The sequence below is a fragment of the Triturus cristatus genome, chromosome 3_2 (assembly GCF_964204655.1).
Source record: "Triturus cristatus chromosome 3_2, aTriCri1.1, whole genome shotgun sequence".
In the NCBI taxonomy this organism is placed as follows: domain Eukaryota; kingdom Metazoa; phylum Chordata; class Amphibia; order Caudata; family Salamandridae; genus Triturus; species Triturus cristatus.
Window position 1 is genome coordinate 462,546,838 of NC_140584.1, and position 27,986 is coordinate 462,574,823.

Consider the following 27,986-nt stretch of genomic DNA (forward strand, 5'->3'; position numbering starts at 1 on the left):
TAAAACATCACTTCTGTTGGGTTTCTACAGCTAAATACTCAGGGGCTCCTTGCAGATTTGTGTGCAAACAACATTTTGTTTGTCAAGATGTTGTAGTCCAAGTTCATTGATAAACAAAACCGTTGAGAGTCTGATAAAAACATATGACAGCGGTTGATTGTGAATGTTTTTTCTCGATTAAGAAGGCGTGTCCTCTCTCAGTGTGCAAGGCTGAGATGTTAGATGTGCATTTTTCATGTTTGCATTCAAATCGGGGTTGCACTCTACGTTTCAACACTTTTGGGCCGATTACGATGCGGTTTGGAAGGCCTCCTAACGGCATTTGATCCGTCCAAATCGGATTGGGAACATGTCTTTACGACCGAATCGGAAAGGTTTCCGACCAACTGATTACGATGCGAGTTAGGCGTTAGGAATATCCTAATCCTAACCTGACGATATTCGGAATGACCGAGCCATACAGAGCAGACTCGTACGTCTGTATGGGTTGCGTTTCCGAATGACCGATGGCGTTGCTGGATTCGGACAGCCTTTCCAAATCATGCCATCTGACTCGAAACAGCAGTCAGAATTAGACTTTGGGGGCCAGTAGCAGGCCCCCTGCATGCGGAGCCTTCCCAATCATGCTCTTGGGGGTACCTATGGGTCTCCCCTTACCAGCCATGCACAGTGTGGTAGGCACCAGGGGGTGCCCGCCACAGGGTGCCCGATTTTCGCCAGCCACCCCTTTCTTCAATGGGAGCCTATGCATTCGGTGGGAACATAGGCTCCCATTGAAGTCAATGGGAGTCCGACCGAATCGGATCTGGAAGCATCCGGATGCATCGTAATCGGTCGGTCGGATTCTCCTGATCCGAGTCGGTTGGAAACCATTCCCAAACCGATTCGATCGGAATGATTTCCGAATCGCATCGCAATCGAGCTCTTTATGTTTGTACATGCGGTACCACAGAGAGCACTGATTTCTCCTCTTTAGTACTTGTGCGACTCCCCCATGTCTCTAATAATAAACTGTTGCAGCTCTGGAATGCACTCGTTTTCTGAACTCGCTCTGTTGGCAGTACAGTGACAGGATTGAGCAGAAACAACCTTTCTGCACCGTACTACATCTCAAATTGCAACTAGCTTGCATAATTTCCCATATTTCCTAACACCACAAGCCGCATTCAAGTTAATATGTAATCAAGGTTTGATCTAACTACACACAAACATTCTTTGAATTTCAAATTACTTCTCCGCACAACAATTTTTTTTTTGTTGTTGCAATAATTCTACTCCAAATAGCTGAAAGTGGCTGAGGATACTTTCTTTTTGTTTTCTGTCACAGCAAGGAAAATCCACACGATAAAGACAATATGTTGGAAAATTGCCCTCCATGGCATGACATTTCTAGTTATTTATTAGCGGACAGACAGTGCCTTTCCTATTGATGCTATATATCAAGGATGACAGACCTCCTTGAGGTAGAACAAGCTAGAATTATTATCATGAAGATAGATTTCAGAATCAACCTCAAAATAATTTTCCCTAGACGTTTAGGAAAGAGCATTAAATCTGGCCCTGGGATGCCATCGCAGCATTTTATGAAAGTCCGGAAGTGACCTACCAAAACTGTTCTGACGTTTCCATCAGATCAGAGTCTGATTTCTTTTTAGGCAGTGTGTGGTCAGTAGAGTAAGTGGAACTGTAGTATTGTCGAGTTGGGTACCAAAATCGAAGTGTGTACCGCTACTCTCAACAAGTGAAGGCAGCCAGGCCTTTCCAAGATTTTTATCCTCGTGCTCTTGATGGTCACAAAGGATTTCATGGACTGATTGTGTTGAGCTTGTAACCAAGCCTGGAGTTCTCGCTTGTAGGAAAACACTGGTTTTCTGTTGTATCCAATATGATACAGCTGTGTCTGTTGTATACTGTCTATGTCCGTGTACTGCATCAAATTACTGCACAGGAAGAGAGAAGGAAAAGGGATCCGTCCTTCGAGATTTGGGCAAAATGATCCTCCTAATTTCACAGGGGTTCTGTGATACCCCGGAAGTACCTGCAGTTGAGGAGATGAACCGCATTAATGAAAGTGACAAACATATTTGTCTACATATGGGAGTAGCAACCAAGCTTTCAGGATTCTGCCCCTCAACGCACATTGTGATGATGGTGCTGGCAGTACTAGAAACTCTTCATGACTATGGGCAGTATGCGTTGATTTGAATGAATGTCCTTGTTGCATCTTGTTCACAGACATTATAATGTGGACTGACAGCACCGCTATGTCTCCTTTAAGGTTAAACTGGCTTTCTAGCAGTTTCAGAGTCCCCAAGTTTTAGGTCAAGTGTAACAAGCACTGCGATTGAGCAGCACAGAAGTATTACATGAAATGGGCAATAAAACCCATTGGAATGTTTTTTTAGAAGATCAGGCTTACTTAATGGTGCTCGTAGGGGCATGTTACTGAGTTGTCAGGCATTTATGAATTGGAATACGTCATGGCTGCAAGAGAAATCCCTACACTCAGGGCCGGACTGAGAGCCCAAAGCAGCCCTGGAAATTTTGTAGGAACAGCCCCGGGGGAAATGGGTGTGTGTGCATGTGTGAAACACTGCTGCTTTTGTTACTGGGGGAAGATATTGCTGCACCACTGCAAAACGGGCCCCCAGCAACAAAAAACAGCTCTCACAGCTGCAAAGCAGGCCCCCACCCTTCCGGCCAATCCGGCCCTGCCTACACTAGCTACCAGTTAAAGCGAGCATCCATTTTGAGCTAGTCTGCCTCGCATTTAGGTATATGCACAATCTTACCAGATCTCTTCCGCATACCATCGTGACATCCATGCTGCTGACACAGGTCCTACAAATGGGAATATCCATTGCATAGATAAACCCCGGATAAAGCTGCTTTGTAAAGAGAGCAGAGCACTTTCATTCCAGTGTCCAAGCTGGCATTCATTCTGTTTGTGACTTTGCCAAACGTTCACTGATATCCTTCAGAAAGTCCCTGAAGGCCTACTTGTTCTAAATCCATAGGGCACCATTATTTAGGAGACTAAACCCATCTAGCTTGTGCATTGGAAATGTGATTGATCAGTCAGTTACTATGAAGAATCCTAGCCGTTCTCGAGAAAACGTAGGACAGTGGCACATCTTGTCTACCTACAGGAGATAGGTAAATGTTCACAAATAGAGAAGTTTGTGGGTATTTACCTATTGCAGTGTGTCCCACATAGAAATGTCATAATACCATTTCTAACCATAAACTTGTGAATGTGTTAATTTCACCCAATACCAGAATCACTGCATTCTGAAGTGTTCCTTATGGACATAGAGCTGCATTACTCAGGGTAGAGTGAATTAGGAGGTGAAACTTACGTATATAAAGTGCAGCATGTGCACTCAAAGTTCAGTTTAGGGTTGAAAAAATATTTGACCTAAATGTCACGTTCTTAGTATTTTGAGTTTAAATTCAAGGGGTCCATGCAGAGTTATTGCGTTAAAAGAGAAGTTGGCCTAACGGCTAGGGCGGTTGACATCGAATCTGGGAAATTGGGTTCGAGTCTCGGCAATGACGCTGAACATCCTGTGATTATGGGCAAATCACTTAATCTCCCCGTGCCTAACAAAAATGAATGTATTCTCATGTATTGCTACTGGTGCTCTGTAAAGTGCTCTGATACCCAATGGGTCAAGTTTGCGCTATATAAAACTCTGTAAAAAAAAAGAAGTTGTCTTTGAAAAAGTGCTACAATTAAAAAATAATTACAAGTAAATCCCTGCATAGCACCAGGAGAGAGAGAGCAGAAGATCCCAGGACCCTCATGAAAAGTCAAAGAACCAGAAGTAGAGACTAAAATACTCGCTTGAAGTACACAGGATTATTCCAGTAAATTACTGCTGCCAGAGAAGAGAGGTATCTGATTCCTCAAATAGACAGGCCTTACGAAGTGTAGTGCTTTGTAAACCACTATACTCTCTTGTACCTAGTCTGAACCACACTGGGTGCCAGTAGAAATCTAAAAGGACTGGGCTGCTCTTAGAATGTATATCCATCTCAGAGGGGTGGACAACATAGCATTACAAAGATCCCCATGAAAACCATCATCCAGGACGCTGTGGAACTCCTTAGACGCGTTTCTAGACTCTTATGAACCCCCATGAACCCCCATGAACAAAGCCCACACCAGGTATCCGGTGACCTCACTGTCGTTCCATCTGAATAATTGTATCATAAGTGATTTGTCATTGTTACAGGTACTAGGCCGCCATATTATGTAAAGCTCCCAATATCGGGCCCCCGTGCACCAAATTATGCATAGATATGGAATTCGATGTTACAGCCCTCCCAGCCGTGGCTCCCTCTCTCTCCTCTACTCCTTTTTCCCCCTCCTTTGCCTGTCCCCTTTTTTTCTTCTACAATTGGTCGCCCGGGTTAGGCTCAGGGTATCCATAAAAACGCTATGTATGCACACTTAAACTTTGCCTTGGACACCCTTGCTTACTCTGCTATATGCTTTCTGTATACATTGTGAAAATCAATAAAGTATTTTGAAGAAAAAAAAAAATTATATAGGGGTGCAGTAAGGTTAACCTGCCCAAACATTCCAACTATAATTTTGAACCATGACAGATGTATGGCCTTCTTAAGGGAGAGAAATATATAATCTATTGATCAATGCAATTAAAACTGTAACTGTTGACCTCATCATTAAAGTTAGCATATCAGGAGGCTTTTTTGCAAAACAAAAAACAAATGACGCTGACAACCTGATGGACGTTTTCTCTAAAGGTATGAGAATTATTTTAATAATTTTGTTCTGTTTAGGACTATCAGGCTATTTCTGTCAGTTCCAAACAGATAAAAAGTATGTCAGAACATCCTCCCTAAATAGCGAAGATTGTCTGAAGTACTTAGACTGATTACCCGATGCCCATGCGGCTAGCGGTCTAAGGTTTCAACAGGTGGAACCAGAGAAGTCTTTGCCAACGGAAATATGACGGTTCATATAACTCTATATAGAGCTGGTGAACCAAGAATTTGGAGGACAGGATACTTCGCCACATTTGTGGCAGAGTTCCATATTTGTCAAATTCTAAATAACCCCTACTCTCTTGTGTAGGATGTTAGTGCAATTTACAGTAGCAGCAATTATATATTGGGGTTGATTACACCAAGCAACATAGCGTGGTATTATAGTGAATGATGCGAAGGGGGCACATGTCTAAGCTGATAGAGGTGATGGCAGTGGCGTAACAAAAGTTGAGGGGGCCCCCCTGCCACGTACACGGAGGGGCCCCCACTCCGGATCTAATCCGAGCTCTTGGGCCAGGGTATTGTGCTGTGGGGGCCCCCTGCAGCTCGGGGCCCCCCACACCGCGGGGGCTGCGGGGGCCTGTGTTACGCCCCTGGGTGATGGTGCTTGTATATGTGGGCTGGACCTCAGCGTCTAGCTCTAAGTAGCTGAATTACATGTATTCTGGTTTTATCTGAATTTTTCAAGTTGATGACTATAATGTGCAAATTATAATTGCCTGTGGACTTATGTGCCTTTTTCTTTGCAGGAATCAGAGAGCAATAAGTTATGTTCCCTATATTCCTTTCGAAATAACTCTACCTCACCACACAAACCTGACGATGGGGGCCGTGAGCGCAGCGAGCTAATGAGCTGTGTCAATTTTGGAACACCAGAGAGACGCAAAGGAAGCCTTGCAGATGTTGTGGACACACTGAAACAGAAGAAGCTAGAAGAAATGACAAGGACAGAGCAGGAGGGTATGTGTGACCTGCTAGTCCAGGATTTTGTCTTCTTTAGACTATGTGGGGATTAGGCGCCGCTTAAGTGTATAATCACATCTTTAAAAATGTTGACCAAGGTTGTCATGGTAATGGGACAAGATCCACACAGCAGAGCTGAAGAATTACCTTTAGTCATTTCGTGTTATGAAATGTTCCAATTTGATGATACCTGATGGGACACCCACAATCCCCAATAAACATCTGCATAGTCTAATTGACGTCTAAACATACTGGTGCATGTTGGAATATGAAACTTCACATATCGCACCTCCGTGCATATTTTGATAATCTAAAACACATCTGGTTACACAGATGCAAGCCTGTACACACAAATGCAAACCTGGTACATTGATATTCATAAGTGATATTCATACAATCAAATACACCTCTGTATACACCAATGGATGCATTGCTATATAGTCCAATTCACATCTGATTTCACCAATGCATAGCTTTATATAAATCCACTGACTCTACGGTAATATTATTCAGCTAGATCCATTCAATGAACATCTTGATACATCAGTAATTTCTACCTACCCAAATAATATTCACATATGCCAATGTATGTCCAGATACACTAATTCACATCAGAATAATACAGGATATAACTTTTCACAAAATTCACATTTAGATGCGCCAGTGCACATCAGAATACACCAATGTACATCAGCCAATGAAAAGCCATATCTGTAAAAAGCAATGATATCCAGATGTTCCCATCCATATTTTGACACATCAGTACACATTCAGATACAGGAAGATATTTTCATGAAGAGCAATAACATCCAGAAACAGTAAGAAGATACAAGTATATAAGGACACATCCAGATACACCCATGTATATGCAGCTACTCTTACACGTAGCAGGGCAAATATGTGTATCTCAGTCAAACAGTGTACATGTAGCTGCCCTAGTGCACTGGATATATACAATTGCACATCTGGAGAGAACAATGAGTACCAATATACACCATTTCACATTAAGGCCCAGATTTACAAAGGTTTCATGTAAACATTTTTTTTAACATAGACCCAACACACACAAAAAAAAATGTGTATTTACATGGGAGTGCAAATTTTTATGTGTGTTGCTTTGTAAAAGCAAAGTAACGCAACACACCACGTTGCACTCCCTTGCATTACTTTGAGTCAGGGAGGTGATCCATGTAGGGTGCATAGTCATTCCCGTGCATCCACCCACGAATTTTGATGCAAACACATATCAAGTCTTGCAGACATGGGTTTGGGACAAAATGGTGCTCCTGCCAAGGCTGACGTAAGGAAGGGGAATGTCTTTTTCCCCTTGCTATTTCCTCTTTGCATGTGTGTTGCATTCTGCAGCAAACATACAAAGAGGGAATAGCCTCAGAGGAAAGTTTTGTGCAGGAAGGTCCACCTTCTTGCACAAAATCTATCTTGACCAGAACACAGACACCCTTGCATCATGTCTCAAGGGTGCCTGCATTGTCGCTAGACAGCACAAAGTGAACGAGCCCATAGAGAGAGCAGAACTATGCAGTTTCTTTGAAGATATGGTGTTGTTCTGCTTTCTCCAGATGACACAATGCAGCGCAGCATTTTTCCTTGATTTTTCTTGCTGTGCTGTGGTGCAACACTTGTTAGTTAATGTGGCCCTAGATACATATAGGCATGCATTGATTGGTGGAGGCTGTATGGGTGACATGAGCAGCCCTGTTCTGTTTGCAGAAGATAGAGAATGCTGTCCTTCCCCTTTACAGCTATAGCTTACAGAAGAAAGAAGAGGCTAGCCAGTCCACTGTGTGTGTATAATGCTCACTTGGGTATAGACTGACCCCATGGGATGGCTAGTCTTATTTATCCCCAGAAGGGGGCAAGGGGCTACCAGAGAAGTCAGTCTAGGTACCCTTTACTCTTTGTGACTACAGATTAGTGAATTAAAGACTTCAGGTGGAGATACTGACAGCTCTTGATTTGACAAACATTGTCTTGCGGGATGACATCAACGTCCACATTGTGTTTTGAGTGTGTTTATTGAACCTCATTCCAATGTCCTCCAGTAGTGACCCTTATAGTTTCTGATGTTTCTGCGTTCACCAACTGGTCTGCCCTTAGAATGTTTAGAAGGTTCTTTGCTGCTGGAGAATGGGAAACTTTTTCAGAGAGGCAGAAGTCACCCCATATCATGGTTTTCCCGGTACTTACTGGGGTATAGATCCACTGATCTCAGTCTTCAGATCTGTAGAGCAGTGCTTAATTTGTAACAAAATAAGTGCCAAGGACGTAGTCAGAGGCCACTACAGCGTACTCCACCCATGGCACCTGCTAGCGCTGCCAATAACATACATAGTGCTGCAAGCGCAAAGTACGTGCTTTTATTTATTTATTTACTCTCCACTTTCCCGTCGTATGTCACACTCAACTACCCCCCCACCGAGCCCCACCCCGCCGGCCCACAGCGTTACCTGTGCGAGCTGCCACTGAACGAATCCATGGCGTTGGCCTCAAGAGGCATGCACCCTGTGCTCTGAAAGCAATTCGTAAATTTGCAGTTAAGAATGAAGAAGTGCTTCATGGGGCCTTTTGGATGCCATAAATTTGCAGGTAGCATTTTCTGTACGAATTGCAGAGCGGTCACTAGGAATCAGGGGGGCAGATTTTGGAAGAGAACACAAGGCTTCACAAAGTACCAGGGGAATGATCAGTTCTGGCTGATTGGTAGACAGGCTCCTTTATCCTGAACTATAAGCATGTGACGCAGTGTCTGTCCCATTCACACATGGTGCTGATGAAGTACATGTCTGTGACATGACTGGCATTGACATGGGCACTTTATGAGACTGGTACCTGCGTTCCTGGATTAGAAATGGATGTTAAGGCAAGTGTGGAAGGACTGTGAAAGGGCTCCCTCTGTCTACACTCTGATTCCTCTCCTGGGTTCAGATGTGCTTCACAATCTGTACATGAGTTTCCAGGCAGCAGCAGTGGCACTCCCAACCATGTCTTATTTATGAAGCAAACACTTGGTTGTTAAGACAAAAAATGAGTCACTTACTATGAAGTATACCTTAGATATGACAAGTAGAGAGTGTTGGCAATCATGAAGCACTAGATCCACATATATATATATATATATATATATATATATATATATATATATATATATATATATATATATATATATATATATATATATATATATATATATATATATATATATATATATATATATATATATATATATATATATATATATATATATATATATATATATATATATATATATATATATTACACACCTAATGTGTTTCATTTTATGCTTTATGGCAATTATTGTAATTCACTTAGCACTCATTCTGGAGTATATTCACTGCAATGGTGCCTCTAGTGAAAGGTCCAATTTTAAAAGCACTTGGGAAGCGCTGTATCTCATTAAGCCTGCTGCTTGTTTGCTTTTAATCCCTTGTTAGTGGTGAAATACCTTATTAGAGAAAGCAAACCAATGCTATCAATTTGTTTTCTCCAAACCAAATACTAAACTTCCTTCGAGGGTGCTTCAGTGTCTGAGGGCAAGTGGTCTAATGAGAACATGATTTGCGCCACTGCGATGAACGAGGGCAGCGCGCGCAGCTTGGGAGTGTGTGACCCAGCTGGTTGAAGCGGATTGTGGGTGGATGGAAGCGATCAAGGGCCGCGTGTAATCTGGAACCTTCTGTTTGCGGAAAGTCAAGTGAGTGCCGAAGCATAATGCGCAGCTGCTTTGCTCTCTCCTTAATAGTTGGAGTGTAGTGAATAGCATGCCTGGTGCCTCTCGTGCAAGGGAAGATGCGTCAATTTGTGAAGTAAACGCTGTTTGAGGTCACCCGCTCCCAAGGAGTGTGTTTACTGGGGTTGTATCGCATATATACACAAGGTGAGATCTGTAGAGCTGCAGCAGTTTTTATTAAAAATTATATTACTTGCAAATAAGTTGGATCTTTTAAAAATGGTAAAAATATACTTTCCTAGAGTGTTTGAAGAGACATGATTCTTATGAGTAAGATATGCAGAATCCTTCGCCCCATTAACACCTATGTTTATTACACAAGCCACCAGCCGGTGTAGTCAAAACACGTAACCTCTCTTAACAGCTTGTAAAAAGATAGTTGTATGTCAGAATATCGAGGACAAAAACTATAGGTCTACCAAAATATCATGGCCAAAATGTAGGCTACTTGAATGTCATGATGGTAGAGAAGTATAGATTTACTATTCGCAACTTCACATCTAAGTACTATGGAGATATAAATATTGTCAAGGTACATATATGTGGAGTACTTTATTGTAATCCTTCTCTTACTTATATTTATCACCTAAATCTCGATAGCCTGGTACTAAAACAGACATCTGTCTTCTATATGGGAATACTGAACACTTATCTTTCTTTTAACCACCTTTTAAACAGACAATCAAGCAGGCTGCTCCTGATCATGGGGTTTAACTAGGGTCTTATGTAATGTCAAAGGGGAGGTGAGCCCCAGCGATTAGTATGCAATTAAATAAGTGCATGGGCCCAAGGATGTACTAAATATCAGACTTGCTAAATGCCAAGGCTACCTTGTTTTGATTCCTTCTTGTGACTCTTTCTTATACTACCCTATGCATCCTGCCTCTTTAGCTCACTACTGTGGGTTATTTTTCAACACTGCTTTTTCCCTTTGCACTGTATTTGCTCACTCCTTTTCTCCCTTTTATGTTTGTCTCTCTTGCTCTGGTTCAAAGTCTGATGATGAAAAATACATCCCAGTCACCAAAAATGAGTGTCTGTGCCCACCGTCTGCACCCCAGCTGCAAATTAAGCACTGGTAAGGCTGCGTCCTGCAGATGAGGAGGTGGTAGTGGGCATCATCACGGTAGAGGTGATGAATAAGAAGTGTCTCATCTAGCCACACACCCACAACACTCAGTAAGGCTTCGGTGCATGATGGAAAATTGAGACTCTGATCTGCCATAAGGCACTGCTATGCCACACCGATGGACGTTTGTGTACTATGTAAGTGCTAATTGACAGTAATCACAGTAAAGGCTACACTAAACACCAAGATTCATGGGTGCTCATGAGAACTGCAAGTTGTTAGGGTAGATAGAGATGGGACAGATAGAGAAGGGAGCAGAGCAGTCGAAGTGATGTAGAATATTTTTGATTTTTGCTGAATTTAGCACGTGGGGGGACCATAATTAAATGGCAGGTGATCAAGATTGTGGTATATTGGCATGAAAGTGGGAGAAGGAGGTGTGGAAGAAACAGACAATGACAAGATAACTGAACAGTGACCTTACTGGGATCCCACCAATGACTTGTACAAATCCCTTGTAACTCATAGCACTTGCTTGTTACTCTTTCTAAATGCACACCAGCATCCCACTGGGATTCCTACTTTATTCAAAGCGTTTAATCATTCTAAATAGAATGCCTTATGATCCTCCATTATGATTTCTTCAATTGCAACAGGCCCCGTGCTCAATTATAGGTATTAAGGTAAAATATTCCACTTAGGTTCATTATGTTTTATATGCTGGATTAATGACCATGCCTGGTGACTCATAGTGACTCTTTATATTCGTTCTAGGCCCACTGAATTGTCAGCGTAGCTAAAGATGTTAGTGATTCTGGTAAGCAAGTATCCGATGAAGATAGCTTTACATTTTACCAACCAGTAATATCTCCTGTAAGAGGGACTGAAAAGTTACAAAACCCTTATCTTAAGCACCTCAACCCCCTCAGGGCATCACTTTCATTTTTTTAACTGGCCACCCTGGACTTCCAGCTGCCAAGCATTCCATTGAGGTACCACTCCTCTGGACTATCTGCCATCACAAAAGAGGGTAATATGCCCATTGGCAAGATTAGGGGCAAGCAGGACTTTGTGGGTGAAGCAGCTCAGGAAGGTTTCTCTGCTACTGCATGGAGGGTGTTTCCAGACCAAAGTGATAGCAGGCAGGCCAGACAGAAGACAGTCCTTTTGGAGTGGTGATTGGTTACATTCATCAAAGCCTTCAAATGTTTGTCTCTCTTGCACCTTCAGATGAGGCTGACTATAATGTACCCTGATGAATTTCCCTCGACTTTGCTCCATTTTGAGCAACACGAAAGCCCCCCATGGAGGAGACATTGTTCTCCCCCACACCAAACCCTTGTTTGTAATTCTTCTGAGCCTCTGCATAACTTATTCCCGTACTCCAACTGGTTGGACATCATTCCTTCCACACCCCATACCTTGTGGTCCTCATCCTGGACCCACACCTTGCCAAGACATTTTCTCAGGCATTCTGATTCACTTGTCCTGATGATGATCCAATGACCACCGTTGGGGATCGAAACGTCATCGACAACCACTTCTTGACTCCAAACCTCCTACTTATGATTAATGTGGAGCATAAGATGGTTCTTTTACTGTGACGACTGTAATTAATGTATCACCAAATAGTACACTATATGCTGCGTCTTGTTTATTGAATGTGTAAATAAATTCAATACCTTCCATTTGGACAGTAATATACCCAACTCTGATTGTGGTTTCGTGGTTATGATTGCATATTCTCCTTGATAGGGACCGCTGTCTCTTATAACATATCTCTAAAATCACAGACATTTAAAACAGTGGTCGAGTGTTTCCATATTATTTTGCCAAGGAAGTTGCTATTAAAACTTAATTCATTTTCTTCTACCAACTGGAAGTTATCAAATTCCACCAGTGCCTCCTTTAATAAAGTGTTTCTGGTTAATTTGTATTCTAGGCAGAATTCAATTACATGAACCATTTAAAAGGGATTATTAAAGAATGAAATATATTATCTTGATTCTGTAGATAGCTTGAGGAACATTTTCTATAAAGGAGGGTCACATGTAGCTTGATCAAACCTGATGTGAAACAGACATGACTGAAAAGAGGCATGTGACTTTAATCTCCAAGCCTTGGAATCCATTTGCATTCATAAAGCACTTCCTGCTTTAGTTTTAATTATACACAATGGGTGCATTATAGCCAGTTAGGGGGCTGTGATGAAGACATGCAATGTCAATTATTGGCACTTCACAAGTGATGTGATGCGAATCATGAATACTGGGATTCCTTATTCCTCTCACAAGCTCTTCACCGAATTTCGCATCATGTAACATCCTGATTATATATTTGGCTAATGGCTGTGGAATGATGCTGTCATAGTGGGGTTAGAGGAAATGCAGAGACAACACATTGTGTATGTTGAAACCAACATATTCTACCAGTGATTTTCATATATATATTTTTTTAGTTATATAAACATAGTTTTGTATTTTTTTATGTGTTTTCTTCAAAGTCATGTTACTAATAAATCATCTCAGGTTAATTCACAAGTAGAGTAGTAAATGTGCACCTGTCAAAGTACTCCAGTAGGCAAATGCATATGTATGGATTTCACGAACAATCCCAGTAGTACACCCTTGGAACTGCACTGGGCACAGGTTTCCAGCCATACTGTCGTGACATATTCTTCAAGCTCCCATTTACCCAACACGTAAATCTTCATAGGGTAGACAAAGGCACCGAATGACCAACTGGTAGCTGGTCACTTGAGGCGGGCAGCGATTCATATGTGTTAAATGTGTGATTGCTTCAGGTGGTACCGTGACTAGGTTCCCTAGCAGCCAACACTTCTTCAGACAAAGGCACTGTGGTGCCTGCAGTTCAAAGACATACTTTTTTCTTATTTTTCCATGGGAGGGGGGTTGGAACCTTTTCTTCCAGTGGAGAAGACTGTCCCCTCCATCCTCTCCAAGTTTGGAGCAGAGACCATGCTGAAGGGGAATTAGGCTGGAGCAAATCTCCAGCCAATTCCAGGGTGCGGGATGGGCGAATTGCGGTTTGTAAATGCCCATAAATGTTCCTATTTGTGGGTATTCCCAAACAAGCAAGAGTAACCATGCCTCATTCCACCCACTACCCACCCACTATGCGGGAGATGCTTCATATTTCTCAGCAGTCGTGGTCAAGAAATACACCATAGTAAATCAATTTACTCCTGACAGGTTTCCTTTTGTGATTTCCTGAAAGGCGTAAACGTGTCCCCGCTGGGTTATGAAGTGTGAAAGGCGATCTGTCAGCTGAAAACTCAGGACTTTTTAGCCCATATGTTTGGGAGTTTAACAGTGGAAACAATGGCATTTAGTTGAATGGAAGCCTTGGTCCTTTATGGCCACTGACTCTCTAGCACTAGTTGATAGAATCAGACACATGTTTAATAGCATTTATTTTGATTCCACCATGAACCTAGGAGAGATGTTGTAATATACCTAGGTTAGAACAGGAAGACAATTGATCTTTCTTAACAGATATATATCTGCTTGCTGTCATAACAACCCTGGCGTTATAAGGCTAGGCGCGGAAGGTTAATACAGGAGCACACTATGTGCTTCAGATGAAGGGGGATACCCTCTGATGCTCTGTATTCAACACTCCTTTCTTTTTACTTTTTCACACCTAGATTATACAGTGAGGATGGGAAGAGTGATATGGTTGAGTTTACTAGATACAGCCTTAAATAAAACCAAAAGCATAATTGTGTTTACCACTGTGGTGTTAAATGAAATTAATACTTTCGGAGCGAGGAGGGGTAGTAAGAAGACTATTGGTTCCATTGAATAGCACCACCCTGATAACATTAAATAAAAAGAAGACTATTGGTTCCATTGAATAGCACCACCCTGATAACATTAAATAAAGAGATGTAAACATAATCAATTCTCGTGATGGAATTGTGACATTTTTCAAATCTGATGATATGCTCCTGGTGGGCTCCAGTATTGTGCCCGGTGTTACTGCGCTCAAAGTGGCCCTTGTAATAGAAGCCGGTGAGCATCAGTTGGGAAGACCAGCAGCTGGAACCTCTGAGAGATGCTTGAGAAGAGGTTTCAGGTACATTGTTCCATCTTCTGTGGGTAGACTGATTACCACAATATTCCATCTTTCCTGGATGGCTAGTTGGTTGAATTGTAGAATAGGTCTATCCTGGGCCTACATTGGCCACCTCTCGCCCAAGGCCTCTCAGTAATAGACATTTATGGATCCACTAATGCACACTGCATTATTATTTACCATCAATATGTTCCAGTGAGCCCTGCGGTCACTTCAAAGCATCACTATTTTATAATTTCTCGTATATTTTAATACCAGACACTTTTTTCTCTATTCAGTCTTTGTTGATCTTTTTAATTAAATGTGGAAGAGACATGTCGTGTTTTTTAACATTTCATCAGTCTTCCTCCTTATCTTTGCCTTGTTAGATCCGGCATGTGCCATCTTGCTCTGCCGTGACTTTGTTGGCTCTTTTGAAATTGTGACCGACACATCAGCACATGCCTGTGTGACATGTGACTCGTCAAGGCTGTAACCATATTGCAGAAAATATGTCGGACTGGGTGCCATAACGCAAGCAGGCTGTGCTGGGGAGGCCTTGAAACTTCAGCTGCATGTGGGAAGGACATACATTCTATCAGGAGATAGTAAAACTGCAGATTACACATTTCCCTCTGCGTAAAAATATAGACAAATTCAGTAGCACATTTGTAATATTTTCCTAGATGTGAGTGATACTGACAAAGTCAACACAGAGTGATAACTTTACAAACTGGCTATCAATGCATTAAAGTAAAAGGTGGTACTTATTAAGAATAAACCCAGTACTTAGGACCTGGAAGCCCCCACGCCGTGCCAGACCCCCTCACAAAGCTCCCACTGGTCAACAGACAACAGATGCTTTGGGAGGAGGGCCATGTTTATTACAAAAGAAAGCACAAACATTACATTTTTAACCTTCATATCATTACTTTAACAAAATATAGCAGTGCACATCTAATAAATTTGAAGAAAAACATTTTACATTTGTATAGTTATATGTTCATAGGGTCACAAATCTTTTACAATCTAACAGGTAGATTCAATTAAGTTATACTATCCTATTGAAGCCTCCCATTCTTTACCTATCCAGCACTAAGGTCCAGTCAACCTGACCCCAAGGAGAACCACACAGGTGTATACCACCTCCGTCCTCGAGGTGTGGTCCCCAGTCCTCTGATTCTTGTCCACAAACTCAGGGGTCCGTTCCTCCAAACACCAGGCTGTCTGCAGGGATCATAGAGTGTGAGCAGGGGCAGGAGCCCCATGCACTACACTGACTAACTGTGAGCCATTGCCCCAAGATGGTGTAAACATTCTCTTTGGGGGTTCAGCTTGGTGTCTCCCCCCTCAGTGCTGCCCTAGGAAGTGTGTTGCAGGACCCCCCTTGCTATTGTACAACAATCTTGGTGTTCACTTTTCCACCACAAGGGCAACCAGGGCCAACCGGTACTTCGCCCTCCCCACCGAGGACTAATTCCAGAATAAAGGACCAGATTCCATCAATAAATAAATCAGTGCTCAAGTCCGACAAGTGAACCCTATCTCTGTGAAACATTTAGTCCCCCCTGAGCAACTAGTGAGGTATGTTCCAAAGCCAACCCTGACCTGAGCACAACTTGGCCATTTCAGTGTTGAGGCACCTGACTTATACGTTCAGAGCCCTTGATTTCATGTCAGGACCCCAATTGCGTTGCAGGGTCATGTATGATCAAGCAATCCGCTCCTTGGGAAAGGACTTACCCAACCGGGTGAAGTCACTAAACAGAGTCTCCCTGACTGCCCTATGCCCCAGCTTAACCATGTCATTGCCGCTGACGCATATAATGATCAAGACCAAGAACAGCAGTCCCACGTGACCCCTTGTCTCTTCCACCAGGTTGTGAAACTGAGCAATCTGGATGCCCCTCAGTCCACTCCATCGGAAGAAGACACCATCCAAACTTGCAGGTTTTAGCTTTTCATGCTGCTGCAAACTGTAGTGGCCCACAGCATGAAGGAGTGGCCCAGCACACATATCACTTTTGAAGGCATACTACTAAAAGAGAGAAACCAGAGTGAGAAAAACTGCATCACAGAGTAGATAAGGTGCAAAACACAGAAAGTCAGAGCAACTCGGGCGTACACATTGCTTAAAACATGATGATGACCACCGGCCAATCCGATTCACCTCATTTGCAGACAACCCCGCACCCGCAGTAAAAGTCACTGCCCCAGTCCTGAATGAGTGAGACCTTAAACCTGCTGGATCAATCCAAAGACTGCTGAGAGAATTGCGTAACACAGCTGAGAATTGATATTTTGACAGGCAATCTCCATTTGAATGAACAGTCAGTACAGGGATTGCACATGTGGTCAGACAGAAATGTTTGCCCTCGTAAGTGTAACTGGGCACATAGCAGATCCCTGGGCTGCCCTGAGCTCGACCATAATTCCCTTCCCTGTGGGATCAGTCTTGGACCTCCTTAACTTGAGAACGTGTCTGTCTAGATGTAATTGGGTGTCCAACAATTGCAGACCACACCATGGATCGGATTTTGAGTTCCCAACTAACTCACCTACTCTAAATGCCCCATAAAAAGCCACAGAGAATTCCGTTGAAAAGAAGACTACCTCAGATGGGAAACTGCAAACTAGATGGAGATTGGCCAGCATAGCCCCCAAAATCTGTACATTCAGCGGTCTCCTCCATCCTTTGCTGTGCCCTCAAGCCTGGCCCATCCTGCTAAGGCCTTACTCACCAGGAAGTCACCGTCCACATTGCACATGCCCCTTAACTTGTCAAAGAAGCCAATGGCAGCCAGATGGGCTCTCGTGTAAGATACTGATCTGCCCTGCGACCTCAATGACTCCAGGAAGAGGCAGGCGGCCGTGGGCGAAAAAAGATCTGACACCCCTGGTCCCTGTAAGAAGGCCCTGTAAGACTTAAAATATTTCTGCCATGCCCTCCGAGTGCACTCACTTAAAGAATCTGCCACTAAAGCTGATAAGGCGGGACTCCAGTCTTCCAAAGAGATGTCAGAAACTCTTTCATCAGCTCTGCTGCCCATGGATAAAACTCCTGGATTACTGTAACTTGGAGCGAGACAAAGCATCAGCTGCCTGATTATGAATTCCAGGGAAATTCTAAGCCTTAAAGACAATGTTCAGCTTCAAGCAAAGTAAAACAGGATGCTTCAGGAGCCTCAATACCTTATTACAAGAAGCACCTTGCTTATTAATTTCTTCGACAACCGATATATGGCCTGTCCAAAATAAAAACTGTCCTGGAAAAGATTAGACCAGATGTTGACTGCATCCACAATGGGAAACAGTTCCAAAAAAGTCACATTCATACTCAACCCGATCTCATGCCACTCGGCTGGCCAGTCCGCCATGCACCATTGTTGCCCAAGTATGTCCCCAAAACCGATACTGCTCACTGCATCAGTAAATAGGCCCAACGTCTCGCTAGTTAACAGCGAGGTTGGCCAGACTACTTACCCATTAAAGTGTTGCCAAAATGCCCAACAGATTTTAGGTCCTCCCTCACCTCAGCCTGTAGTCTAGTGTGACGATGTTTCTGTGTGAGACCGACCATTGCCCTTGCTATGGACCTGGAAAAGGGGTGGCCCATTGGAATAATGCAGAGAGTGAAACTGAGTTGACCCAGGAGAACATGAAGCTGATTTAATGTTACCTTTCTATCTGAGAGAGTGTAATCAATCACCAGGGTGAAGGCCTGCACTTTGGCAGCAGGAAGCCTGCATTCGCCCGCAATGGTGTCAATCTCGGTTCCTAAGAAGGACATATGGGTGGATGGGTCAACTGTCTTTTTGGGTGCGAGTGGGACACCCAACTCTCTCAACAAAGAAATCAACTCCCACAGAGCTCCACTACAGGCCCCAGAAGCAGGCAGACCTATGACACGGAAATCGTCAACGTAATGTATGATGTCCATGGAACCAGTTTTGTAAGTAAACAACCATTGCAACATTGAGCTGAACTGCTCAAAGTAGTTACAAGAGACTGCATTGACCATTGGCATACATTTGTCATAGAAATATTGACCACCATACTGTAAACAAAGCAAGTGATAATCATCAGGATGAACCAGCAGAAGTCTAAATGCAGACTCAAAGGTACTCTTTGCCAAATATGCCCCAGGGCCCAGCTTGCGAAGTTTAGCCATTGCCAAGTCAAATGATGTGTAGGTCACCGAAAACAGCTAGGGTTGATCGCATCATTGACAGATAAGCCCTTGGGTGCTGAGAGATTATGAATCAGGCAGAACTGACCGGGATCTTTCTTCAGGACCATACCTAGAGGGGAACAAACAAAATTAGAGAACAGGGGTGCAGGGAGAGGACCCACAATCCTGCCTAATGAGCCCTCCTTCTCCAATTTCTAGGCTACCACCACTGGATGTTCACGCACCAACAACAGATTTTTGCAATGCAGAACAGGCAAAACACCATGAACCGGTGTGCAAAAGCCAGTAGTGATACCCTGATATAATAACTGAGCAGCCTTCCTGTTAGGGTACCAATTAAGCCATGGGAGCAGTTCCTCATTAGTAACCGGGTTGGGTAAGGTCTTACTGGTTGGATGACTTAGAGTCCTTTCCTTTCTCTTTAGATGTTTTAATGCATTTGGGTTTGGGATGGGAGAGATTAGAATAAGCATGTGTGTTTAACTTTATAAGACCCCACTGGCCGAATGCACAACTTCCTATTAAATGCCCAACAAGACCCTTTTTCATCACCTGTACCCCATTGTGCACGAATCAGCTGTATAAGTGGAATTTTACTGTTTAGACTTTCCAGCCATACATTAACTTCCATTTGGTCCCATCCAATCTCTGGACCCTCAACCTTAGCCCATCTGAAGTCCCTATCGTAATCCAATCAAGCCATCCCATCGTTCATCTGATCCCATTGTAAGTATCTTAACTTATTGGCGTTCCCAGCCCAATGCTGCTACAGCAGAAGGAGTACAAGTAGCCTGTGCCAGCTAGACCAGCATATTAAATTAATACAAGGACTGGAAGGTTGACCACCCTAAACAGATTAGAGCCCACTGGGAAAGCCAAAGAAGCATGCTTGCATTAAAGGAGCACAATTCCCATTAAACAATGCACCCCTCACACCTAACCTAGATGCGATACCTTGCAAAAGCCCGATGGCCTGACTAGACCTAAAACCAGTGTCCCTAGGTAGGACATGAGGTGACTTAAAGTGCGCAAAATTCAAAAGCCCCCGAAACCTTAGTCGGTAGCACAATCCCCAGAGAAAGATTTAATTTAGGGACACAATTGACTCTCTTGCACGGAAGAAATTGGTCAAAATACTCTAATCAGACCTTAAAACTACCTTGTGAGTCCACACATTACCATCTAACACTCAGAAGGTAGGGGAAGGTGGAGCTGCCAGGGGAACACACCAATTGGGCTTAACACACCTTCCCAGGAGCTGCAACAAGTGCCTTCAACAATGAGGCCAATTAATTCCTGGCACTGTCTATAAAAACCCAGGTACACCACAGCATTGCCCGTGCTATCAGTGTCTGAATATTCCCTTGTGTTAACCAATTTAACTTGGAAGTCAGGAGCCCAAAATCTCATGCACATGGAGGAAATACCCTAAAGGTCGCCCCGTGTACCCCCTTCACCTAACAGCATGCAGCATGCCAACAGAGCCGCCACCGAGTACTAACTCGGGTCGAGCGAGAGAACACAAGCCCATATGGCTCCCATGGGTATATGATGCAAGCTGTTGTCTTCTTGAGTGGGATGCACAGGGCAAATCCTTCGACATGTTAAACTGCAGGGGAAGACAAAGTACTGTTTGCTGACGATCCACTCCCACTTTAGCGATGTTGATAAAGGAAGGAGCCCGGGCTGGCGCGTCCTAAATAGGCCCCTTGACTTGGATGGCGGGAGTGGAAGTGACGAGCAAACTGCGCACTGCCGTGACCCGGAAGGAGTCAGGTACGCCTGTCCCTTCCGGCTAGAGAATTAGGATGGCCAGAGGAGCGGGTCCAGCCCTCGGGCCCCTGAGTCCTTATGCCACGCCCCGGTGAGGCATGATGCTCAGCCATATGCTCTGCACAGAAATAGACACAAGTCTGTGTAATATGAGAGAGCCGTCCCTTGGTATGTTGCAAAGAAAAATTCGTAAAAAGTTAATGTGTTTGAAAAACAATAAGTGGGCAGATGCAGACTCATGCTGATGAGAATGAGCCGAGTCTTACTTATCTATTCCACAAATCATTAATGATGGATAGTCTGCTCTTGAGACTTCTGCTCACACTGAGGCTGAGAGGTATGGCTTTTGTCCCGATGAGACCCTCATATTGGCATCATTACATTGTGAATGTCAACTTTATAACACAGGTTGTCAACTGACCATACATAATGGAGATTAAAAATGTGTGATGGACATATTCTTTTTGCTATTGGTTTGACAATTTGTGATGTATCTGTGTATCTGATTGTGTAACTCAGATATTCACTACTGTTGAGTACCACACTGGCTTCACCCTTGTAAATTTTAGTATTTAAATGTTGGGTGTGAAAATACAGAACGCTTTTATTTACAAATAGAATCTTTTGCATACATGTATGTTTATTTTTCAAAACTGACTAATGTATACAGGTTGGATAGATGTATGATGCATATGAAAATAAATCCCATGAAGCACTGCACATTGTTATGAAAAACAGTGTGCAGGTGTTAGTTGTCTCTTGTGGGGCTTTTGGTGTTTTTAAGGATCAGTAATGCTACCATTGGCAGCAGAATCCTGAAAGCTCTCAGTGACACCACACTCTCCTCATTCTTTCCTTATGATACCTCTCAACTCACTCTCATGTGGAGGGTGTTGTCCTCCTTAGACTCATCTTCTCCCTCCAAACAAAACCCCTCTCATTGGTGTGAATGAAATCATAAACTCTCAAAATCTTCCTCACCCTTCATGATATTTTTAATTTCCACTTATTTAAATGGTAAAAATCTACAAATCTGCTCCAAATCCTTCTTGGGGACTCAAATGATTGAGAGGTATGCATCCCTGGACATCTTGGTCCTAGGCCATTCATATTCCATTTGCCCCTAGAGGGGTCACTGGGTTAGAGACGTGGCAGAGCTGCTCAAGGTGCTGCCCTTGAAACCTAGGGACTAAGGTTCCAATCCTGGTCTTAGCACTCTTGTGTGATTCTAGGCAAATCACGTAATCACTCTGTGTCTATATGTTTGTAAGATATATTTATGTAATGCCTACTTGATGTACACAATCTTGTAGATCGTATTCTGACATCTCGCTAAGCACTCCAGTGCCTCACAGCTAGGTTTGCACTATATAAACAATAATACCTACAATGTAAACTCTTTTTTTGTATATATATATATATCTATAGATATATGTGTATATCTACATATATCTATATATCCCACCCGAGAGTCCCATGAATGAGCACACTCAGAAGTTGTTGACTAAGTGCAAGAGTTTATTCCTCAGTTGGCAAACTGAGGAATAAACTCTTGCACATAGTCAACAACTTCTGAGTGTGCGCATTCATTGTACTTTGGAGTGGTAATCACTGTTCCGGTTTGGCTCTACCGGCACACGCACACCACCAGACTACGGGCGGGGATCCCAGGAGGAGCTTCCTGGCCTTTGGAGAATATATCTATACATATATATATATATATTTGTAAGCTTCCATGATGTTTTGTGTTCATAGTTGAGATACATGTCCAACTGCGTTAATTTGATATTGCTGTACATTTTCAGTAGGTTGTTTGAAAAAATATTCCTTGGCAGAGGTGTCCAGGCACACAGGTGGCTTGTGCATTGGTGGCAAGTCAGAAGGTCTAAACAATTTTTCTAATCCATAGCTTCTAAGCTGGCTATGAGTAACAAAATTTTGCCCTTCACAATGCTGCATCCCTTTGGACACAAACCTCTGCAACAGCAAGCCAATCCAGTGTTTGCCCAAACTGCCAATTCCCAGTAATTTGGGTACCTCCAAGAGCTGGTGTTGTGAATCAACGCATACAGGGGCTGATTACGATGTTTGTCGGAAATCCTCCGGGCGCCAGTCAGAAGCTTTCTGACCGACACGGTCGGTTTGCGGTCCGACTGCCCGATTACAATGTCGGCGGTCAGAAAGTACACCGGACAGTCATTCCGACACACTTTCGACCGGCTCTCTGAATCTTCCGGCTGGTTGGAACCGCACCGTAATCCTCTATGGAAGGCGTTTTCGCAGTCAGGATTACGATGTTGGTTTCTCACAGCCTTTCCGTGCTGGCCTTTCTGACATGGAAAGGCTGTCAGAAAGCTACTTTGGGGGGCCCTAGCATGGCTCCCTTGCCTCTGCGACCTATGGTTGGTTGCCGAGGGGATACCTAGGATGCCCTCCTGTAAATTCATACACTGTGTGGCACCTTGGGGTGCCTTCCACGGGGTGCAGGGTTTTACACACACACCCATTTCTCTATAGGAGCTTGTATTACGGCTGGTTTATGGCCGTAACACAAGCTCCCAAAGAGAAATGGGAGTATCTGACTGCACAGTGTTTGTCGTATCGTAATCAGATGGTCAGAACCGCCGACTGGAGGTCGGCCGGTCCTGATTCCGAGATGGTGTCGGTCGCAGGCAACTCCGACCGACATCGTAATAAGCGCCGCAGTGTCAAATAACTTAGAATAGAAATCACTTAATAAAGAGTACTGCATGAATAGGGCTAACTGCTGCCAAAACCATCCATCACTGCAAGGCATGGGCTATGACTTCTCAGAGGGGCCTGAAAATGGTCACATTTTAAGCTAATATTTCCACTGACGCCCCCTCAGAGTACTATTGCAATGACGTGGTGGCTTTCATCGCTCAGCGCATGCTCATAAAACATTTTGTTGTCATTTTTTATACTTCTAAATTACAGGCAAAATGCTTGTGCTAATAAATGCAGTGGTTGCTCTGGATACTGTGGGGTGCCTTTATGCTTGCGTTCTTAAGGATTTTCTTTTCTTGACTTTTTTAAACGTTTGCTTATTTGCAAGAAGATAAGAGTGGAGATTAGCTAATGAAAACCTCGTGTGTTAGTGTCCTATTTTCAGCTACAGTATTTCAAACCTTCAGTTACTATCAAACAAGAGCTGGTATACGGCTTTACTATTTCAGGAACCTATGCTATTTTTACTTCGAATGGCAGAGCGTAGGAATTTATTCTACACTTTATATAAGATGTCGGCCTTCTGTACCTCTCTCCCTGTACCTTGTTAGCAGCCACGCCTCCTGTGCCCAGACGCGTGCTCACACCGGAAGCAAGCGCCCCCAGTACCTCGTCCCAGAATACCTCTCTCTTGCCTCTCCAAAGCCCGGTGCCAGTATTCATCATCCATCTAATTGGGGAGGGCACATGAGTGAGTCCCTTCAGAATCCATGCCAGTGCAGCTTCATGGATGAGCTGGCACAGGACGCTCGAGCAGCAGGCCATCTGGCAATGTTCTCGTGGCCATACTGCATGGTGTGATGTGCTGAACACTCTCCGCGCAGCACCAGGACTCACTGTAGATTTCCAAGCGGGGATCCAGGAGCAGATTTGCACATTTCTCGTCTCATTCTGACACTTGTTATTTCCTTGGAAAAACAGATTGTTTTTAGATACATGTTTCACTCTTTCTCTTTCTTCACATATGCTTGTGTAATTCCTCGGAATGTCTGTGTCAGAGTTTCCAGTATTAATTAACTTTATTTCAAACGCATCCTGCCTTGCCCTTCTCTCACACCTTTTCTTGCTTCTGCCCCTCTCCTTTCTTTCCATCTCTCCTTTCTCTCTCCTTTTCTTTTACTCTCTCTCCCACTTTGTCTTTGGCCATTTCTCATTTTCTCTCTTTTTCTATCTCTCTCTCCCTTCCTCCCTCTCATCTCTCTCTTTCTTCTTTCACTTCTACTTCATCCTTCCCTTCCCTTTCCTTTCCTTTCCTTTCCTTTCCTTTCCTTTCCTTTCCTTTCCTTTCCTTTCTTTCCTTTCCTTTCCTTTCCTTTCCTTTCCTTCTGTTTCCTTTCCTTTCCTTTCCTTTCCTTCCCTTCCCTCCCTTCCCTTCATTTCCTTTCCTTCCTTTCCTTTCTTTCCTTTCCCTTCTTTTCGCTTTCCTTTCCTCCCCTCCCTTCCCTTCCCTTTCCTTTCTTTCTTCCTTGCTTTCTTTTGCCTTTTTTTTCTTTCTTTCTTTCTTTCTTTCTTTCTTTCTTTCTTTCTTTCTTTCTTTCTTTCTTTCTTTCTTTCTTTCTTTCTTTCTTTCTTTCTTTCCTTTCCTTTCTTTTTCCTTTCCTTTCCCTTGCCTTCCCTTTTGCATCGATCCTTCTTTTTCCCTATTCCCTCTATAACTTTAACCCTTTTCTGAAAAAGGATCTTAAAGTACTTCAAATTGGCCGGCAGATAACACTACGCCAGCTTTAGAGCATTACTGGCCAATATTTTCATCAACCACATTAGATAAAATCATGCAGAGGTCTAACATTTACTATATACTGCAATGATTCTTCTGAGATTTCTTAAGGAGAAGATTTGAACAATCTCATAGAGGTCTGAAGTAATCCTTTTCAATCACAATCAATAATACAAATGCACACACACCAATCAAAATAGTTCACAGCTATTCATCAAAAGGACCACTATCAAGTCTGGCTAATCTTCCACAGAAAGGCATTCAAAATGTTAAAATATGTGGCACGGTGTGCATGGCCGAGAAACAGGATTGAGAAAACAAAGTAGCACATAAAAATAGAGATAATACGCCTGTGTGAGAAGTTATGCACTCCGGAAAGCAAACAGAGGAATCCGTTTTTGTGTGCTTTAATAGTGGTACACACAACGGGCATCAGTCATATTTGTGTTGATGTTTCGACCCATGTGCATTCATCTCAGCGTATTGTCTCTATGCTTATATTTTACTTTGTTTTCTCGCTCCTTCTTCGCCTCCACAGGCACCACGCTGCATGAACATCCTTTTTCAGATTTTGAACAGCTTTCTGTGTAAAATTTGATAGACATATTATACTAGGCCCCTAGACTGCAAGAAATCCTTACCAAGGACCTCAATCCTTGGATACTCCTCTAACCCTAACAGGATTGTTGCAGAGTAATTCAACATTCAGACAGCAATTATGATCAGTTAGACCCCAAAATAGCTCAACAGATGCGCTTATGATGAGCTCCACAATCATCCTCTTCACAAACAATGTGACAACTGTTCAGTGATACAGTATGGAATATTGTTATATGAATATTGGCTGACATAAATATTGCGTCTTAAATATAATTTACAAAAACATCACCCGGTTGGGTTAAAATTTGGAAACCTATCCCTGTGCGGCAATGTTTTTTTAACGAAATTTAGAACACAATGGTTATGTCAGACGATATTTCTGGTCAGGATACGCCGACATACAATACGAGGCACATAGGTGTATTGTGCAGTTCATTGAGCGGATTGTATAACACCAGCGCATTGTTAGTGTAAGAACAGACTAAACACGTCAGCTATATTAATTAAGGGGCACCGTTGGTGAAGCCCCCAATCCTGTTGATAAACAACCTGGGGTGTGGGATGGGCAGCCTGGTGTTTGGGCTAGAATTAGGGCTACTAAGGGGCAGCACAGTGGATAAGTGGGAAGTGAGGGCACTAATTGAGAACATCAGATGGCATTTACAGAACAACATCATATTTATTTTATGGTTGCCCTAAAGCGTTAAGCAAATACTGGGGCGTTCCTTGCAGGTGGTGAAAAAGGATTGTGGTGAAGAAGTCAGGCGACTGCTGTCAGGAATGCTTAGCACTCAGTGCTGCAGTCATTTTCATAGCTGCCTGGGACCATGTGTGAATGTGCATCGGTGTGTGTGAACATGAGCTGCTTCGTCTGTTGCAATTTGTTTTTATTTTAGGGGGAGAGCATGTGGTCTCGCGGCTAGACTGCCGACTTTGGTGCTGGAAACCAAGGTTCGAGCCTCGGGGTCGACTCCACATCCTGTGATTCTGGGCAAATCACTTAATCTCCTCAGCCTACAAAAAAAAAAAAATGTGTCCTTGTGTAACGAAACTGGTGCTCATGTAAAGCGCTACAATACCTTTGGGTCGAGTTCGCGCTATATAAATCTGCAACAATGGATAATGAGCATGGCCAGCATGTGGACCTTCCATCTCTTTCACGTGCAAGGGGTGCCAGGTAACCATGGCGAGCGCTTGGATCATGCCTTTCCAGATGCAGGAATTTGGGGATATGCTTTGTCCCAAACAGCTGGTTCTCACATCGTACCTGTGATTACGTTTTAATTTATTGCCCTTTACTGTGTTTGATTGTTATAATGTTTCCTTACACTGTGGAGTTGGTATTTTCTAAGGGTACCTAGCCACTGGAATGAAGTGTCCTATAGCCCGGGTGCGGAGGAAAACATGCCTTTGAAGTGGGCCCCTCTTTAACTTCAGTCGGCCATGCCAACTGCCCTCGCAGGGCAGTATGAACTACTGTGGCGAACAAAGGATGTTCAACCCTGAACCCAAATGAAAATGGCGCGATGGTCATTTCAGACAAGTCACTACAGTGGCGACCAGGCTTTTCTGTTTTATTTCTGCCCCAGAGTTTTATTCACGCAGTCTTTTGACGGCACTGGAATGTGCTGCATTTTCCAATTGCTTATGCACAGAACATGTCCAGCTGCTTAGGTGAATAACCACAGCCCTCTCTAGTTATGAACTTTAGTTAGCCTCCGTCAGCCAGCAATTCCCGCTGTTTCTGCAACAAGGCCAAAAGCGGCCTTAAGTGCTCGAGCCCAGGTAATGAATGACGATGGCTTTTTAGCGCGTGGCTACTGCATTAGGCTGAATAGCCACACCACGTGTAAAAGCGTTATTAGAGAGGGCCTGCTCGAAGGAAAGATAGCGATTTGTGTGCAGCGCTTATTTACTGAAAATTGTAAAGGCATTATTTATGGAAAGCTTTCCAGACAGTACTTGTCAGAATAAAAATACCAGCTCTGGGCAAAACGGTGTACCACATAATAAAAAATGCTATGTGTGCAGTTTAGAGGTCGAGATAATTAGATGCAGGTGCCTCGGGGAAACAACTGTGACCTGTCCAACATGTCATCACGTTTTACACGTTACTCTGCGCCTGTTTTTTCACCTCTGGTATAATATTTGACTGAGATATCTTATCCTAACTTAAAAACAATTTTGACAGCTGTTTGTTTACTTTGGAATGGGAGCGCAATTCAGTGACTAGCAAAGACAGGAAGTGACATAGGCGTGCGCCGCACTCTGCCTGTCCCGA

The 27,986-nt window shown here is 43.3% G+C and overlaps 1 protein-coding gene across 14 annotated transcripts in view; it reads left to right on the forward strand.

The window, feature by feature from the left end:
* SOX6 (SRY-box transcription factor 6) overlaps window positions 1-27,986 on the forward strand; it is a 783,111-nt gene that overhangs the window by 322,503 nt on the left and 432,622 nt on the right. For all 14 annotated transcript variants that reach the window (XM_085648104.1, XM_085648094.1, XM_085648105.1 and 11 more), the window contains one exon: window positions 5,547-5,757. In XM_085648104.1, the coding sequence (XP_085504230.1) occupies window positions 5,547-5,757 (211 nt within the window). The remainder of the gene's footprint in view (window positions 1-5,546; window positions 5,758-27,986) is intronic.